We start from the raw sequence: 18,356 nt of genomic DNA, 5'->3' as shown, positions 1-18,356 counted from the left end.
CCCCAAAACACCCCTTTACGCCCCAAAACCCGCCTTTACACCCCAAAACACGTGTGAAGACCCCAAAGCACGTTTACACTCCAAATGTGTGTGCACACCCCAAAACACGCGCTTACATCCCAAAACCCGCGTTTACACCCCAAAACCCGCGCTTTTACACCCCAAAACCCGCGCTTACACCCCAAAACCCGCGCTTACACCCCCAAATCACGCTCGCACGCCCCACCGCGCATTTGCACACCCTCCCCACACGCTCCCCCGCGCAGCCCCACGCGTGACACGCGCGCACGTCCCCGCTCTCCCCCTCCTTCCCTCCCTCCTTCCCTCCCTCCCTCCTTCCCTCCTTCCCTCCCTCCTTCCCTCCCTCCCCCCGCACACGCAGCTCCCTCTCCCCCTCTCCTCGCCCCCTCCGCCCCCCCGGCCCGCCCCCCGCCCGCCCCGCCCCCGCCGCCGCTCACTCGGGGCTCGGCGCGGAGCGGAGCCGCCGGAGCCCGTGGCCCTTCCCGGCCCCTGCCCGGCCCCGGCCCGGCCGGGCCAGGCTCCGAAAGCGCTGCCGGTACCGGGGGCGCGGGGCCGAGAGGGGCGGCGATCACCCCCCCCCGAACCCCCCCCGGAGCCCCGGCGGGCCCTGCCCGGAGCGCGGCCGCCACGGGACGGGAGCATGCGGATCCTCCTCCTGTGCCTGCTGACTCTCGCCGGGACCCGCGGGCAAGGTGGGCACCGGGCAGCGGCCACGGGCGAGCGGGCAGCGGGCGCCGAGCGCGGCCGGGGGGGCAGCGCGCACCGCGGGGCGGGCGGTACCGGGGATGGGGCGGCGGGGATCGGGGTGCCGGGGAGGGGGCAGCGGGCAGCGGGCGGAGGCAGCGCGGGGCCGCCCGGAGCGCCGTTCCCAACTCCGCGGGCAGCGCTCCAGCCCCGCTCGCCGCCGGTCCCGCCCGTTCCCGGAGGGATGAGAGCGGCTCCGGCCGGGATCGGAGCTCGGGAGCCCGCGGGGCGTTCCGGGAAGGGGGGGGGGGGGGGGGGTCCCGGCGGGGTCCCGGGGGTGCTGGAGGCCCCGGGGTTGGTGCTCGTGGAGCCGCCGTTACGGTAGCGGGGGGTTCGGATGGAACCGCGGCCGGTTCTCCTCAATCCCGGGCCCGGTTCGCCCAAATCCTGGGGTTGGTTCTTGTGGATCCCCCCCCGCTCCGGTACCGGGGGGTCCTAAAGGAACCGGGGCCGGTCCTCGTGGACCCCCCCCCCTCCCTCCGGTACCGGGGGTCCCGATGGATTCGGGGCCGGTTCTCCTCGATCCTGGGCTTGGTTCTGATGGATTCCCCTGATCCAGTACCAGGAGATCCCGATGGAACCGGGCCCGGTTCTCCCCACCCGGAGCTGGCTCTTGTAGACCCCCCCCCCTCCGGTACCGGGGGGTCCCGGTGGGACCGGGCCCGGTTCTCCCCAATCCTGGGCCCGGTTCTGCTTTCGGTACCGGGAGGTCCCGTTGGATTCGGGGCCGGTTCTCCCCAGTCCTGAGGTTGATTCCTGTGGACCCCCCCGCTCCGGTACCGGGGGGTCTCGATGGCACCGGGCCCGGTTCTCCCCCCACCCCCGGCGCCGCTCTCTTCCCCCGGTTCCGGTCCTGTTGGATCCCCCGCACCGGGATCAAGGTTTTGGGCCCCCCCGATCTGGATCCTGGGCCCCCATCCCGGTTCCCGGGGCCGGTTCGGGGTGGGCAGCGGTGGCCGGAGGGGGGGTCGGGGACCGCGGGGTCGGACCGGACCCCCGGGGGGGGGGCAGAGGGCTGAGGATGATGAGGGGACGTGACCCGGCCGGGGGGGCTCGGAGGAGGGGGGAGCGTCCGTCCGTCCGTCTGTCCGTCTGTCCGTGGAGAGCGCAGGGGCCACGTCCGGGGGGGCCCCCAAGACCCCCAGCTCCCAACCCATGAATTCCTTGGAAAAGGAACTGGGAAGGAGCCTGGACCACCCTTTTCCCACCCCCACCCCCTCCAGAGCTGCCACCCGGCGGGGGGAGGCGAGGTGGGAGGGGGGAACAACCCGGACCCCCCCCCCTCCCCCTCCCAAGACCCCCCAAAAGCTGCGCTGTGCCCTCCCCGGGGGAAACTGAGGCACGGGGAGCTGCTGTGCCAAGGTCACGCCGAGAAAAAGCAGCGGGGTGGGGGGAGAACCGCGCTGTGCCCCCCTCCCCTCGGGAGGGAAGGCGGGGGGGGGGCCGCCCCCATCCCTGCGGCGACTTTTGGGGGGTCCCCCCCGCTCTGCAGGGCCGGGGCCGGGCATTGCCCCGCGCCCAGGCAGCCCCAGCGCGGCCTCCGGCTCCTTCCCAGCTGCAAAATCCAATCTAATTTTTAATTAAGGGGGCGGCGTTGCTAAGATGCCAAGAGGAGAGAGGGGGGGGAAAAAAAAAAAAAGAAGAAAAAAAAAGGGAAAAAAAAGAAGAAAAAAATCGGCTCGACCCGGGGGTTTTAAAAGGAGCGTGCAAAGCCTCTTATGGGGCCGGGGGGCACGGCCCGAGACCCCCCCTCAAGCCCCGGCTGGGCTGGGGGGAAGCGCCGGGGGCTCCGCTGCCCTCCCGGGAACAAAAGCGGCCGCGCTCCCGCCCCGGTGCCATGTGGAGAGCGGAGAGAGGGGCCGGGAAGGGCGGGAGGGCTCCGGTTTGGGATTAAGGGGTCGCATCCCTGCGTGGCAATGCCGGTGGCCACCCCAAATCCATCCCGAACAGCCCCATCCCATCGCAGCTGCCGCCCCGGCGCCGTGTGGAGAGCGGAGAGAGGGGCCCGGCTCTCCCCGCTCCCGGCACGGGGAAAGGCTCCGGTTTGGGGTGGGATGGCTCCGGTTTGGGGTGGGACGGCTCTGGTTTGGGGTGGGATGGCTCTGGTTTATGACTGGACAGCTCCGGTTTGGGATGAGTCCATTTTGGGATGGGATGAGTCCAGTTAATGATGGGACGGCTCCGGTTTGGGATGGGACGGCTCCGGTTTGGGATGAGTCCATTTTGGGATGGGATGAGTCCAGTTAATGATGGGACGGCTCCGGTTTGGGATGCGACGGCTCTGGTTTGGGATGAGTCCATTTTGGGATGGGACGGCTCTGGTTTGGGATGGGACGGCTCCGGTTTGGGATGAGTCCATTTTGGGATGGGACGGCTCTGGTTTGGGATGGGACGGCTCCGGTTTGGGATGAGTCCATTTTGGGATGGGATGGCTCCGGTTCAGGGATGGGACGGCTCTGGTTTGGGATGGGACAGCTCCGGTTTGGGATGGGATGGCTCCAGTTTGGGATGAGTCCATTTTGGGACGGGATGAGTCCAGTTAATGATGGGATGGCTCCGGTTTGGGATGCGACGGCTCCGGTTTGGGATGGGACAGCTCTGGTTTGGGATGAGTCCATTTTGGGATGGGACGGCTCCGGTTTGGGATGGGATGGCTCCGGTTTGGGATGGGATGGGATGGCTCTGGTTTGGGATGGGACAGCTCCAGTTTGGGATGGGACGGCTCCGGGTTGGGATGGGACAGCTCTGGTTTGGGATGAGTCCATTTTGGGATGGGACGGCTCCGGTTTGGGATGGGACGGCTCCGGTTTGGGATGAGTCCATTTTGGGATGGGATGGCTCCAGTTAATGATGGGACGGCTCCGGTTTGGGATGGGACAGCTCCGGTTTGGGATGGGACAGCTCTGGTTTGGGATCGGGGTCACACCCCTGCATGCCACCCCCAGTAGCCCCCAAATCCATCCCAAACTCCCCCTCCCCACCCCTTCCCACCCCTCCAGTTCCGCCATCACCTCTGAGGCACCATCCCCACCTTGCTCCAAACCCGCTGCTGTTTGGGCCAAAATTTGGGGTTTTTCCCTCCGGAAAAGGCCGGAATGTTGGGATCCCTCCCCCTGGAGCCGGGAGCGCGCCGGTGGGCCCGCTTTGGGGTGGGATTCGGTGCCATTCACGTCCTGGCGCACGCGGCGATGCTGAATGGGTTTCATCACTCTTCATTTCTCACTAAATAATTTTCTGTATCTTATCTAAATGAAAGCCATTATTCTTCCCCCCGTTTCAATCACTCGCCGTGATTGCGCCTCAAATTGAAATATTTATTCATTTTCTGGGCCATTCTTTTTCTCTCTGTGTTTTTTTTTTTGGGGGGGGGGGGTGGGTTTATATTTTATTTCATTTTATCCCCCCCTTTTTCCTTCCCTCCCCTCACACGGCAGAGGTGACAACAGGGACCCGTCCCCGAGGGATTTGGGATTCCTGGGACACCCCAGGGTGGCTCTGAGACCTCCCGGCCCAGCTGAGCCCGTGGATCCAGTGGGATTTGGGATCCAGTGGGATTTGGGGTCCTGGGGGTGATGCTGGAGCTGAGGTGGCTCTGGGTGGTTTGAGGTCAGGCCGGGTCCCTTTGGATGGCGGCTTCTTCAGGAGATCTGGGATGGGGCTGGGATGGGGCTGGGATTGAACTGGGATGGGGCTGGGATGGGGCTGGGATTGAACTGGGATGGGGCTGGGCGCTGGTACTGAACTGGGATGGAGCTGGGATTGAACTGGAATTAAACTGGGAGCTGGTACTGAACTGGGATGGAGCTGGGATTCAACTGGGATGGAGCTGGGTGCTGGTACTGAACTGGGATGGGGCTGGGATTCAACTGGGATGGAGCTGGGTGCTGGTACTGAACTGGGATGGAGCTGGGATGGAGCTGGGATAGAACTGGGATGGGGCTGGGATTGAACTGGGATGGGGCTGGGCGCTGGCACTGAACTGGGATGGAGCTGGGATTGAACAGGAATTAAACTGGGAGCTGGTACTGAACGGGGATGGAGCTGGGATGGAACTGGGATGGAGCTGGGAGCTGGTACTGAACTGGGATGGAGCTGGGAGCTGGTACTGAACTGGGATGGAGCTGGGATGGAACTGGGATGGGGCTGGGATTGAACTGGGATGGGGCTGGGTGCTGGTACTGAACTGGGATGGAGCTGGGATTGAACAGGAATTAAACTGGGAGCTGGTACTGAACTGGGATGGAGCTGGGATGGGGCTGGCATGGGGCTGAACTGGGATGGAGCTGGGATGGAACTGGGATGGAGCTGGGATGGGGCTGGGATGGGGCTGGGATTGAACTGGGATGGGGCTGGGCGCTGGTACTGAACTGGGATGGAGCTGGGATTGAACTGGAATTAAACTGGGAGCTGGTACTGAACTGGGATGGAACTGGGATGGAGCTGGGATGTGACCCCTTGACCCCAGATTTGGTGCCAGGGTGCCGGGGACAGCTCCAGGGTGCCGGGGACAGCTCCAGGGCCACCCTGGCTATCCCAAATCCCGGATTTTACCGCCCCCGGTGGCTCCCGAGGGGGACGGGGCCCACGGAATGTCCCGGCAGAGCCGTGGGGACGGCGCCGGCCGCTGCCCCCCCCTCCTTCCCACCCGGACGGGATTCGGGATTCCCCTGGAGGCGATTCCAGCCTGAGGACGGGGGACATTTGGGGAGCTCCTGGTGACCCTCGGGGGACCCTGGCGTGGCCCGGGGTGACCCCCTCGCTCCATCCGGAGCCGCTCCCGGGATAAATCGATCCATGCCCGGCCCCGGTGTGCCGCCGGCCCCGGCACCGCTTTGTCCCCTCATTGTCACCCCCCGGTGACATTCCCGGCCCTGGAGAAACACCGGGAAAAGCCATTTTGGCAACTGGGATTGGCGCCGCGGGCGCTGGGGGTGGATTTTGCCCATTTTTCCACCCATTTCCCAGTCTGGGAATGCTCCCATCCTTCCACAGGGACTCCGGGAGGCCCCACCGGGGCCGGCGATGGGGTCAGGGAGGTTTTGGGGTCATCAGGACGGGCTCTGCCGCGCTGGGATTGGCACCCGCGGGCGCTGGGGGTGGATTTTGCCCGTTTTTCCCCCCTTTTCCACCCATTTCCCACCTCGGGGCTGCTCCCGTCTTTCCACGGGGACTCGGGGCGGCCCCACAGGAGCCGGCGATGGGGTCGGGGAGGTTTTGGGGCCGGGCCCTGCCCCGACACCCGCCGTGCCAGGGCTTGCCTGGGCATCCAGTGCCAGGCCTGAATCACCGGGAGCCGCGCCGGGAACGGGATTTCGGTGGATTTGGGGTGGGAATCACCGACCCTGGAACCCCCTGGAATCTCCTCCTCCTTCCCAGGGCCGCCCTTTTCGTCCCCTGCCACCCTCCCAGAGGGGACCTCAGGGGGCGGCGCGGGGGCACCTCGGTGCCAGGTCATTAATCCATTAATTTATCCCCTTTTTAATTCAGGATTGCTTTAATCCCGCCGTCCTAAATCCCACCTGGATGGATCCTGGGAATGCCCGGCCCGGCTGCGGCTCCGGGGGGTCCATCCCGGCATCCCGGAGCCCCCCGCCCCTCTCCGGGGAATGATGTCCCCATAAAGATCCCCCCCCACCTAATTGCTCGCCTTACCTCGAGGTTTTATCATCAAAGCCTCGCCGCAATTCCCTCTCCAGCCTCCTTTTCTTTTTATTATCTCTTAATTAATCACTCCGGCTTTCACACTTAGCGGATAATTACGGTCTCCTGGGCACGCGGCTCATTTTCATAACCTCCTGCTCCCAGCCAGGAGCAGGCACGGCGCGGGAGGAGGAGGAGGACGAGGAGGTGGCACCGGGAAAAGGAAGGGGGGGACACGCGGGGACACCGAGGTGGCACCGGGGAAAAGGAGTGGGGGTGGGGGGGACACCCTTTAGCCAGGTGGATTTTTCCCCAAATCCACTTTTTCCCCCCCAAAATCCACGAGGTGGCAGCGGGAAAAGGAGCGAGGGGGGGACACTGAGGTGGCACCGGGAAAAAGGGGGGGGCACCGGGGAAAAGTGGGGGGACACCGAGGTGGCACCGGGATGAAGGGGGGAAAACTGAGGTGGCACCGGGATAAAGGGGGACGACACCGAGGTGGCACCGGGAAAAAGGGGGGGACACTGAGGTGGCACCGGGATGAAGGGGGGAAAACTGAGGTGGCACCGGGAAAAAGGGGGGGACACCGAGGTGGCACCAGGATGAAGGGAGGGGACACCGAGGTGGCACCGGGATGAAGGAGGGGAAAACTGAGGTGGCACCGGGATGAAGAGGGGGGACACTGAGGTGGCACTGGGATAAAGGGGGACGACACCGAGGTGGCACCAGGAAAAAGGGGGGAACACCGAGGTGGCACCGGGATGAAGGGGGGGACACTGAGGTGGCACTGGGATGAAGGGGGGGACACCGAGGTGGCACCAGAGTTTCCCTGCAGGAGGGGCCACGGATTTGCCCGTGGGGTGAGGAGCCCCTCAAGGATGAGTCCCTGGGGTGAGGAGCCCCCCCAGGATCCCCCTATGGGGTGAGGGGGCCCCAAGGGGTCGGGGCAGGGGGTGAGGAGCCCCCCAGGAGCATCCGTGGGGTGAGGGGGCCCCAAGGGGTCGGGGCAGGGGGTGAGGAGCCCCCCAGGAGCATCCGTGGGGTGAGGGGGCCCCAAGGGGTCAGGGCAGGGGGTGAGGAGCCCCCCAGGTGCATCCGTGGGGTGAGGGGGCCCCAAGGGGTCGGGACATGGGGTGAGGAGCCCCCCAGGAGCATCCGTGGGGTGAGGGCCCCCCCCAGGATGAGCGCGTGGAGTCAGAAGCCCCCCCAGCACCACCCCATGGATTGAGGACCCCCCCCCCCAGGATCGATCCATGGGGTGAGAGGGACCCCAGGATCAGTTGGTGTGGGCAGGACCCCCCCCAGAACCACCCCCGGGACTGAGGACCCCCCCCCCAGGACCCCCCCACCCCACAGACACCCCACAAGGAACACCCCAAGGAGCCGGGGCAGATTTAGGGGGGGCATGAGGGAAAAAGGGGCTGGAGCTGGGATCTGGGACTGGGGAGCTGGGATTTGGGATCTGGGATTGGGAAACTGGGATTTGGCATCTGGGAGCTGGGATTTGGGGTCTGGGATCTGGGATCTCTGGGAGCTGGGATTTGGGATCTCCCGGATCTGGGATCCGGAATCTGGAATCTGGGATTTGGATTTGGGGTCTGGGATTTGGGATCTCCAGGATCTGGGACCTCCAAGATCTGGGAGCTGAGATTTGGGATCTCTGGGATTTGGGAGCTGGGATTTGGGATCTCTGGGATTTGGGATCTCCAGGATCTGAGAGCTGGGAGATGAGATTTGGGATTTGGGATCTCTGGGATCTGGAATCTGGGATTTGGATTTGGGGTCTGGGATTTGGGGTATCTGGGATCTGAAATCTGGGATCTCCAAGATCTGGGAGCTGAGATTTGGGATTTGGGATCTCCGGGATCTGGGATTTGGGATTTGGAATCTGGGATTTGGGATCTCCAGGATCTGGGATTTGGGATCTCCAGGATCTGGGATGTGAGGTCTGGGATCTGGGATGTAGGGTCTGAGATCTGGGATTTGGGATCTCTGGGATCTGGGATGTGGGGTCTGGGATCTGGGATTTGGGATCTCCAGGATGCATCCAGAGGCGCCGGGAGCTGGAAAAGCCCCTCCTGTGTCCCCCCCAAACCCCCCCCGAAAGGTGACGCCAGGACCGTGGGGATGGCAGGAAGGAGGGGATTTAAGGAGCGAACCCATGCGGGGGGAAAAGGGGGAAAAAGGGGGAAAAGGGGGTGGGGAAGGGGGGAAAAAAGGGGGGAAAAAGGGGGAATGAGGCCTTTTCTGCAAGGGCTGGGACATAAAGGGCTGCCAGCGTTGCCATGGCAACGGGCGGATTATGATCCAAATGGAAATCAAAATAAGGAGGGGGGGGTTTGGAATGGGAATGGGGAAGGAGGGGAAAGAGTGGAGTAAAAGGAGGAGGAGGAGGAGGGGGGGGAAAGGAAAAAACAACTTTTATTTCCAAGCCGAGAGCGGTCGGAGGCGTTGCCATGGCAACGGGGAGGGGGGATTTTTTAAAAAAAAAAAATGAAAATTTAAAAAATTTAAAAATCGGGAAGGGGCGTGGGACCCCCGCGGGGGTGGGAGGAGGAGCGGGATGAAGGCTCCGGGCTCATCCCGGGGGCTCCGAATCCTCTGGATATCCCATGGGAGCTGCGGCATTGGGGGGCGGGACCCTTTTGCCCAGGTGGATTTTCCCACAAATTCCACATTTTTCCCCTTTCCCCAGGTGGGTTTTCCCCGAAATTCCACGTTTTTCCCCTTCCCCGGGTGGATTTTCCCGTTTTCCACCCCCTTTTGGGGCACGGGGCGCTGGAAATGGGAATATCCCGCTATTTGGGGCCGCTTTTGTGGGGGCAATTCCAGGCCCCTTTTCCTCCCTCCTTTCCCAATTTCGGTGGAATTTTATTTAAAAAAAAAAAAAAAGAAAAACAAGGTTAAAAAAAAAGACAATTCCAAGCGGGTTGGATTTAAATTAACGTCGGGAAAAAGGGGATTTCCCACCCGGCCGGGATTTGGGATGGGCAGAGAGGGTTTTGGGGCAGTTTGGGGGCGCTTTTAGGGGGATTTAGGGCGGCTCGCGATGGGTTTGGGGGCAGGAATGGAACCCTCGGCGCCGAGGCGGGCGGCAGGGAGGGAAACTGAGGCACAAAACTTGGCTTTATCCCACGGAAAAACGCGATCCCGGGACATTCCCGGCCTCTCCCGCCGCGTCCCACCCAAAAAAAAAAAAAAAAACAAAAAAACAACCAAAATCAGGGAAAAATCAGAAATAACCCCAAAACTGAACAAAACCTCCCCAAAATCTCCTCCCCAAAAAGAAAACCACCAAAACTCAGCCGGGGCGGGGAGCTGAGGGTTAAAAACTCGGAGTTGTTTTTTTTTTTTTCCCCTTTCCCTCGCCTTCCAGAGGGAGCCTTGGCAGGAAATTCCTCAAATTCCAGGAGTGTGGGATCATCGCTGGGCTCCGACCGCAGGGAAAAGGGAGCGGGAGCCGCGGCCGCTCCTCCCCGAGGGGCGCGGAGGGCTCGGGGCACCCCAAAAAAAAGCCCCAAATCCCCACCCCCCCTCCAAAAATTTCACTTTTGTTGGGATCGTTTTTTGGGGTAATCCGGGTGGGGTTTTTTTTTGGGGGGGGGGGGCGGAATTCCAGCGCGTCGCGTTCCAAGTGGGATTTGGGGTCACGGGGTGAGCCTGAAGTGGATTTTTTGGGGGGGTTTGTGGCGGCAAAGAGGAGCGGGGGGAGGGCAAAAGGGGGGGTCCCCGCCCCCCAAATTCCTCGGGAATTTTCCTTGGGAAGCAGAGGGGGAAGGGAGAAGCCAGGCCGATGTGGGAGCGGTTTGAGGCCCCCGTTCCAAACCCGGTTTTTCTCCTGGATTCGGGATTTTCTTGGTGTGAAATCCCCGTTTTTCCAGGGCTGGGAACGAGGTGGGAATTCCGCTGCCGTGTGGAACCCACGCTCCCCTCCGCTCCTTGAGGGGTTCAGATCCGTGGGGAAACTGAGGCACGGGCGGTCCCGCTCCTGAATTTCCGTAGGGAAACTGAGGCACGGGTCCATGGATCCGTGGGGAAACTGAGGCACGGGCGGTCCCGGTGTCTCCGCGGATTTCCTTGGACACCGACATTCCATAGGGAAACTGAGGCACGGGTCCAGGGAGCTCCTTGGACACCGGATCTGGCCTCAGATCCGTGGGGAAACTGAGGCACGGGCGGTCCCGGTCCCTCCATCCCTCCATGGATCGCCCTGGATACCGGATCCGTGGGGAAACTGAGGCACGGGCGGTCCCGGTCCTGAAATTCCATGGGGAAACTGAGGCACAGGTCCATGGATCCGTGGGCAAACTGAGGCACGGGCGGTCCCGCTCCTGAATTTCCGTAGGGAAACTGAGGCACGGGCGGTCCCGGTCCCTCCATGGATCTCCCCGGACACCGGATCCGTGGGGAAACTGAGGCACGGGCGATCCCGGTGTCTCCACGGAGCTCCTTGGACACTGAATTTCCATAGGGAAACTGAGGCACGGGCGATCCCCAGCCCTCACGGATTTCCTTGGACACGGAAATTCCATAGGGAAACTGAGGCACGGGTCCAGGGAGCTCCTTGGACACCGGATCTGGCCTCAGATCCGTGGGGAAACTGAGGCACGGACGATCCCGGTCCTGAAATTCCATGGGGAAACTGAGGCACAGGTCCATGGATCCGTGGGGAAACTGAGGCACGGGCGGTCCCGGACCCTCCGTGGATCTCCCTGGCCTCAGATCCATGGGGAAACTGAGGCACGGGCGGTCCCGGGGTCTCCGCGGAGCTCCTTGGACACGGAAATTCCATGGGGAAACTGAGGCACGGGCGGTCCCGCTCCTGAATTTCCATAGGGAAACTGAGGCACGGGCGGTCCCGCTCCAGTCCCGCTCCTTCCCCTGATCCCTGCGGATCCCGGGGCCGGGATTCGTGCGCCTCTCCCGCTCCTCCTCCCATTAATCCCATTAATTAGCGATGTCTCATTAAGACATCTGCTAACGAGGGCGCAGCTCCGGGGGGAGGGGGGGGACGGTGCCAGAGCTTTTTTTTTTTTTTTTTTTTTTCCATATTTTTTTTATTTTCCCTCTCATTAAATTTGGGATTTTTACTTCTCCCCCCCCCCGCCCCCCCCACGCGCGCACACAAACAAAAGTCTTAATTAGACATTGTTCCTCCACAAATTAATTAAAGCCGAGCCAATCAACGGCGGCCGCTCCAGAAATTCCGAGAGCCCAAGGAATGAAGAGGGAATAAGGGGGGAGGGGAGGGGGGGGGACTCGGTTTGCGGGGGTCAGGTCGGGGTTTGGGGGGCTCTGATTTGGGGAGGGGTCCCTGGAGCCTCTGGGAACTCGGTTTGAGGGTCGGGACGGGGTTTGGAGGGGTCGGGTCAGGGTTTGGGGGGGTCAGGTCGGGCTTTGAGGGGGTCAGGACGGGGTTTGGGGGGCTCAGGTCGGGGTTTGGGGGGGTCGGGACGGGGTTTGGGGGGGCTCAGGTCGGGGTTTGGGGGGGTCAGGTCGGGGTTTGGGGGGGTCAGGTCGGGGTTTGGGGATCAGGTCGGGGTTTGGGGGGGTCAGGTCGGGGTTTGGGGGGGTCGGGACGGGGTTTGGGGGGGTCAGGTCGGGGTTTGGGGGGTCAGGTCGGGGTTTGAGGGGTCAGGTCGGGGTTTGGGGGGGTCGGGTCGGGGTTTGGGGGGGTCAGGTCGGGGTTTGAGGGGTCAGGTCGGGGCTTGGGGGGGTCAGGTCAGGGTTTGGGGGGTCAGGTCGGGGTTTGGGGGGTCAGGTCGGGGTTTGGGGGGTCGGGACGGGGTTTGGGGGGGTCAGGTCGGGGTTTGAGGGGTCAGGTCGGGGTTTGGGGGGGTCAGGTCAGGGTTTGGGGGGTCAGGTCAGGGTTTGGGGGGTCAGGTCGGGGTTTGGGGGGTCGGGACGGGGTTTGGGGGGGTCAGGTCGGGGTTTGAGGGGTCAGGTCGGGGTTTGAGGGGTCAGGTCGTGGTTTGGGGGTCAGGTCTGGGGACACCAGTCCCACATCCCGGTGCCAGCAGCCTGGGGTCCCCCCTGTGTCCCCCAGCCCCCACCCCGCCGCGCTGTCCCCGCCAAGGTGACCCCGGCAGGGACACGGGGACCCTGCCGGTGGCCGGGGGGGAGGGGCGGCGGCGGGGCCGGGGGAGGGGGAGGGGAGCCGCTCTCTCCTCATTTGTTTTTCTAATTCCGCCTTTTAAAAAAGGGAAATAACTGGAGCATCCCTTCCCCGGAGAGCTCCGCTCCTTCCAGCGGCTCCGGGAGCCGGGAAAGGAGCGGGGGGAGAGGCCGGGAGCAGCCCCCGCCACCCCCCGGTGCCACCCCCGGGGACACCGCGGGATCCTCCGGTGCCCCCTCCCCGCCCCGTTCCCGATTTTCCCTCTCTCGCCGGTTCTGTCGCTGCCGCGGTGACAAAGTGACATCGCCCTGGGGGGGGGATGTGGCCCCGTCCCGGAGCCTCCCGGGGCCGGGCACGGGGAACGGGCCAGGGATGCGCCGGGATCATGTGATGGTGGCGCTGGAATTCTTTCCGTGGCTGCCGGGACGGGAGCGGGGCCGGGTGGGGACAGGGACGGGGACACGGGGACACTGGGGAGACGGGGATGGGGACAGGGATGGGGACAGGGACAGACGGACACTGGGGAGGTGGGGATGGGGACAGGGATGGGGACAGGGACAGGGACGGGGACACGGGGACACTGGGGAGGTGGGGATGGCAGGGACGGGGACAGGGACAGGGACACGGGGACACTGGGGAGGTGGGGATGGGGACAGGGATGGGGACAGACGGACACTGGGGAGGTTGGGATGGCAGGGATGGGGACAAGAGGACATTGGGGAAGTTGGGATGGCAGGGATGGGGACAGGGACAAATGACCACTGAGGAGTCTGGGATGGCCGGGATGGGGACAGGGATGGGGACAAGGGGACACTGGGGAGGTGGAGATGGCAGGGACGGGGACAGGGACAGGGATGGGGACAGGGACAGGGACAAGGGGACACTGGGGAGGTGGGGATGGCAGGGATGGGGACACGGGGACACTGGGGAGGTGGGGACAGGGACAGGGACAGACCGACACTGGGGAGGTTGGGATGGCCGGGATGGGGACAGGGATGGGGACAAACGGCCACCGAGGGTGGCAGCATGGCAGGAACGGGGCCGGGGCCAGGGCCACTGCTCCGCCAGGCCGGTGGCACAGCGGGGACATCGCCCGTGTCCCACCCACTCCCGGGATTGGGGCTGCGGGATTCAATTAACGAGGAATTAAGGGCTGTAATATTTAATTAATGCCGATGCCGGCGGGATTAAGGGACGGGGATTGTGGCCAAACGGGGTCGGGGACTTTGGGGTGACAAAAGGGCTCAGAATGACACCGGGGGCGGGGCGGACACCGGGCTGGGACCCCCCAAATGGCGCATCCAGCACCGGGATGGATCCCTGGAATCCAGAATTCCCAGGATCCCCATCCCGATGTCCAGGGAAAGCCTGGAGGGGACACTCAGCGCCCTGGGCTGGTGACAAGGTGGGGACTGGGGACAGCTCGGACTCGACGCTGTTGGAATTCTTTCCCGACCTCAAAAAATCCTGGAATTCCGTGATCCCGCAGCTCCCCCCGGGAGCTGCTCCGGCTTTTCCAGAGCCGAGGAGAGAGGGAATGGAACGGGAAAGGGCAGAGAGCGTTTCCCAAGGAGCAGCGGGAGCCGCTTCCCGAGCTCTCCCGGCCCCTTCCCGGGACCCTGGCGGAGGACCGGGATCGTGAATTGCTGATGGTATTCCCTAGGAAACGTCAAATCCCGGGAATATCAGCAGGGCTGGAACCCGCCGGGGATTTTCGGGAAGGGGGGTGTATCCCAAAATCCAGGGCTGCGCCGATTTCCCTCTGGGAATCCTCCCTGGAGCCTCATCCCGGTGGTGTGGGGGCACCCCCGGGGTGGGGACACGGTGCCTTCGCGTCCCCTCGCCCGCCAGCGCTGTCCCTGCCCCGGAGCCGTGGCCGGGTTTAGCTGAAAGTCCCAAATTCCTGGATCCCAAAATAGTTCGCGGCGCCGGGCGGAGCAGGGGGGGAGCGGGGATGTGCCAGGGCTCATCTCGTCTCGGAGCCGGCGCAGCCCGGCGGCGCAGCCCGGCGTTCCCGGCAGGATGGGGGGCAGAATTCCCGGGAAAACGGGGAGCAGAATTGCCGGGAAAAGGGGATCCGGCATCCCCTGAAAGGGTGGGATCGATCCCTGGCAAAATGGGATCCCGCATTCCTGGTGAAATAGGATCCCAAATCCCCATCAGGATGTGCCCCACACTCCCAGCACGGCTGGGGTCTCCAGCTCGGATCCCCCCCATCCCATCCCATGGATCCCACCCCATGGATCCCATCCCATCCCATGGATCTCATCCCATGGATCCCACCCCATCCCATCCCACCCCATCCCATGGATCCCACCCCATGGATCCCATCCCATGGATCCCATCCCACGGATCCCACCCCATCCCATCCCACCCTATCCCATGGATCTCATCCCATGGATCCCATCCCATCCCATGGATCCCATCCCATGGATCCCACCCCATCCCATCCCACCCTATCCCATGGATCTCATCCCATGGATCCCATCCCACCCCATGGATCCCACCCCATCCCATCCCATCCCATCCCATGGATCCCACCCCATCCCACGGATCCCATCCTATCCCACCCCATCCCATAGATCCCATCCCATGGATCCCACCCCATCCCACCCCATGGATCCGATCCCATCCCATGGATCCCACCCCATGGATCGATCCCACCCCATGGATCCCATCCTATCCCACCCCATGGATCCCACCCCATCCCATGGATCCCACCCCATCCCACGGATCCCATCCTATCCCACCCCATCCCATAGATCCCATCCCATGGATCCCATCCCATCCCATCCCATGGATCCCACCCCATCCCATCCCATGGATCCCATCCCACGGATCCCACCCCATGGATCCCACCCCATGGATCCCATCCCACCCCATGGATCCCATCCCATCCCATCCCATGGATCCCACCCCATCCCACCCCATGGATCCCACCCCATGGATCCCACCCCACCCCATGGATCCCATCCTATCCCACCCCATGGATCCCATCCCATCCCATGGATCCCACCCCATGGATCCCACCCCATCCCACCCCATGGATCCCATCCCATGGATCCCATCCTATCCCACCCCATGGATCCCATCCCACCCCATGGATCCCACCCCATCCCGCTGTCTCGGGGTCCCCGTGCCGCCGGTTCCATCCCCGCGGGGTCACCCCGGGGCTGCCGCAGCGCGGGGGGGGGGGGGACAGCGACACGGGGACCCATCCCTGGCCTCTCCCGTCTTTCCTTTCCGCTCCGCCGGGCAGGGCCCCAAGAAATCCAAATCCTCTTTTCTTTCCCGCAGAAAAAGGGGAAAAAAAAAAAAAAATAGAAACCCAGGGAAGAGCTTTTTTTTTTTTTTTTTTTTTTTTTTTAGAACTCTCCTCCCTCCCCGCCCGGTTGGTTTTATTTTTTTTTTTCCCCCATAAAAATAGCAGGAAGAGGGAAGGGGGGGAAGGCTTAAATTTAAAAACCACGAGGAGCGGAGAGGAGAGGAGGAGGAGGGGGGGGAGGGAAGGAGGGAGAGATAAAATGGAGGGGGGGGAGGGAAGGGGAAAAAAAGGGGAAAAAAAAAAAAAAAAGCTCGAGCGCCGAGAGATTTGGCTCCATCTGAAAGCTGTCAGCGCGAATCCAGAGCTCGGCTTTGAATCCCGGAGTTTAATGGCGAGAGGAGAGGGAGGGGCCGCGGCCCCGGCCCCGGGGCTTAATCAGCGCCGCGCTTGATAAATCCGGGGAGACGGCCCGGGAAGGGACGGGAAGGGGCTCCTGCTCCGGGGGGACACGGGGCGGACACGGGGAGGGACACGGGGAGGGACACGGGGAGCTCCGGAGGGGTCCTGGTGCTGCCCGGTTTGGGGACAGGGGGACATTCCCGCGGATAAATCCGGGGAGACGGCCCGGGAAGGGAAAAAGGGAAGGGAAGGGAAGGGAAGGGAAGGGAAGGGAAGGGAAGGGAAGGGAAGGGAAGGGAAGGGAAGGGAAGGGAAGGGAAGGGAAGGGAAGGGAAGGGAAGGGAAGGGAAGGGAAGGGAAGGGAAGGGAAGGGAAGGGAAGGGAAGGGAAGGGAAGGGAAGGGAAGGGGCTCCTGCTCCGGGGGGGGGGGGACACCGGGAGCTCCAGCGGGGTCCTGGTGCTGCCCGCTTTGGGGACAAGGGGACATTCCCAGTGTCCCAGGCATGTTCCCGGCACACGGGGACATTCCCATGGGCACAGGCGCGCGCTGCCACGCGGGAGGCGACCGTGGTGACGAGGAGGGACACGGCGACCCGGGGAGGGGGGGGTGGCACAGCGCCAAGGGGGCCCTGGTGACACCGCCAGCACGGTGGTGACGGGGGACACGGCGACCCGGGGAGGGGGGGTTGGGCACAGCGGGCGGGGGACCGTGGCGACAAGGAGGGCCAACAGCGGCCAGGGGCCACCGCTGTCACCTCGGCCACGCGACAAAAGCCTCCGAGCGCTGTCGCCGCTGCCGCCCCCGCAGCTCCTCCAGACCAAACAACCCCGTGCCGCCACCGCGGCCACCGCACGGCGACACCGGAGGGGGTGGCACCGCCAGACCCCTCCCCACGCCACGCCGGTCCCTGCCAGAGGAGGAGGGACGGGGAAAGTGGCGGGAGGTGGCTCCGACAGATCGCGGCTGCGACAGCCGCCACCAGCCCCCGGCGGCGATCTGTCACCGCGGCTGGCACTGGCGGTGGCACCGGCACCGCGGGGACCCGTCGCCGGCCTTTCGAGGCTGGGGACAGAGGGGTGGTGGCACCAGGGCCCTCATCCTGCCAGTTCGGGTTGGAATTCGGCCGGGCAGGGGACAGCGACACTGGGAGTGGTGGCACGGGCGGAGGTGGGCACAACATCCCGAGCTGTGCCCGTTTTCCCCTCGATTTTCCCCCAAATCCCGGGGCCATTCCCGGCTGGATCGGTGCCATCCTGGTGCCCCAAATCCCGGGCTATTCCCGGCTGGGCCAGTGTCATCCCAGTGCCCGTTTTCCCCTCGATTTTCCCCCAAATCCCAAACCATTCCCGGCTGGGCCGGTGCCATCCCGGTGCCCCAAATCCCAAACCATTCCCGGCTGGGCCGGTGCCATCCCGGTGCCCCAAATCCCAAACCATTCCCGGCTGGGCCGGTGCCATCCCGGTGCCCCAAATCCCAAACCATTCCCGGCTGGGCCGGTGCCATCCCGGTGCCCCAAATCCCAAACCATTCCCGGCTGGGCCGGTGCCATCCCGGTGCCCCAAATCCCAAACCATTCCCGGCTGGGCCGGTGCCCCAAATCCCAAACAATTCCCGGCTGGGCCGGTGCCCCAAATCCCAAACCATTCCCGGCTGGGCCGGTGCCATCCCGGTGCCCCAAATCCCAAACCATTCCCGGCTGGGCCGGTGCCATCCCGGTGCCACCGCGGTGCCCGCGGGCTGCGGGTCCCCCCCGCCGCTCCCCCCCGCCCGTCTCGTGTCTCCCCCCGCTCCTTTTCCCGGCTCTGATCTTCCCTCCCACCCCCCTCTCTCCCGGCACCTTTCCCTCTTTGATCTCCCGGCTCCCGTTCCCTGCTCCATCCCCTCCTCGGCAGCCCCCGCCTTTCCCTTCATCCTCCTCCTTCCCTCCTCCCTCCCTCTCTCCCGGCCGGGGTAGCCCTGGGGCAGCCCGGGGTGGCCCGGGGCGGTGGCTGTCCCCAAATCGGGAGGGGGAAGGAGCGCCAGGCTGGCGGGGCCTCATCCCGGGGATCCGGGGCTGTTCTATTCCCGGGGATCCCGCGGATCCTGAGGATCCCTGGGTACCCCATCCCACGGATCCGGGGGTGTTTTATCCCAAGGATCCCTGGCTACCCCATCCCAGGGATCCGGGGGAT

General features: G+C 64.1%; 1 protein-coding gene across 2 annotated transcripts in view; it reads left to right on the top strand.

Moving 5' to 3' along the window:
• The first annotated feature begins 491 nt into the window (after nucleotides 1-491).
• The window catches only part of KIRREL1 (kirre like nephrin family adhesion molecule 1), a 29,029-nt gene continuing 11,164 nt past the window's right edge, over nucleotides 492-18,356 (top strand). For both annotated transcript variants that reach the window (XM_068995198.1, XM_068995197.1), the window contains exon 1: nucleotides 492-713. In XM_068995198.1, coding sequence (XP_068851299.1) covers nucleotides 662-713 — 52 coding nt within the window. In that variant the 5' untranslated portion in view covers nucleotides 492-661. The remainder of the gene's footprint in view (nucleotides 714-18,356) is intronic.

The sequence above is a fragment of the Aphelocoma coerulescens genome, chromosome 25, assembly GCF_041296385.1.
Source record: "Aphelocoma coerulescens isolate FSJ_1873_10779 chromosome 25, UR_Acoe_1.0, whole genome shotgun sequence".
Classification (NCBI taxonomy): Eukaryota; Metazoa; Chordata; class Aves; order Passeriformes; family Corvidae; genus Aphelocoma; species Aphelocoma coerulescens.
Note: the sequence above shows the minus strand (reverse complement) of the source record. Positions and strands in the feature narration are given on the sequence as shown.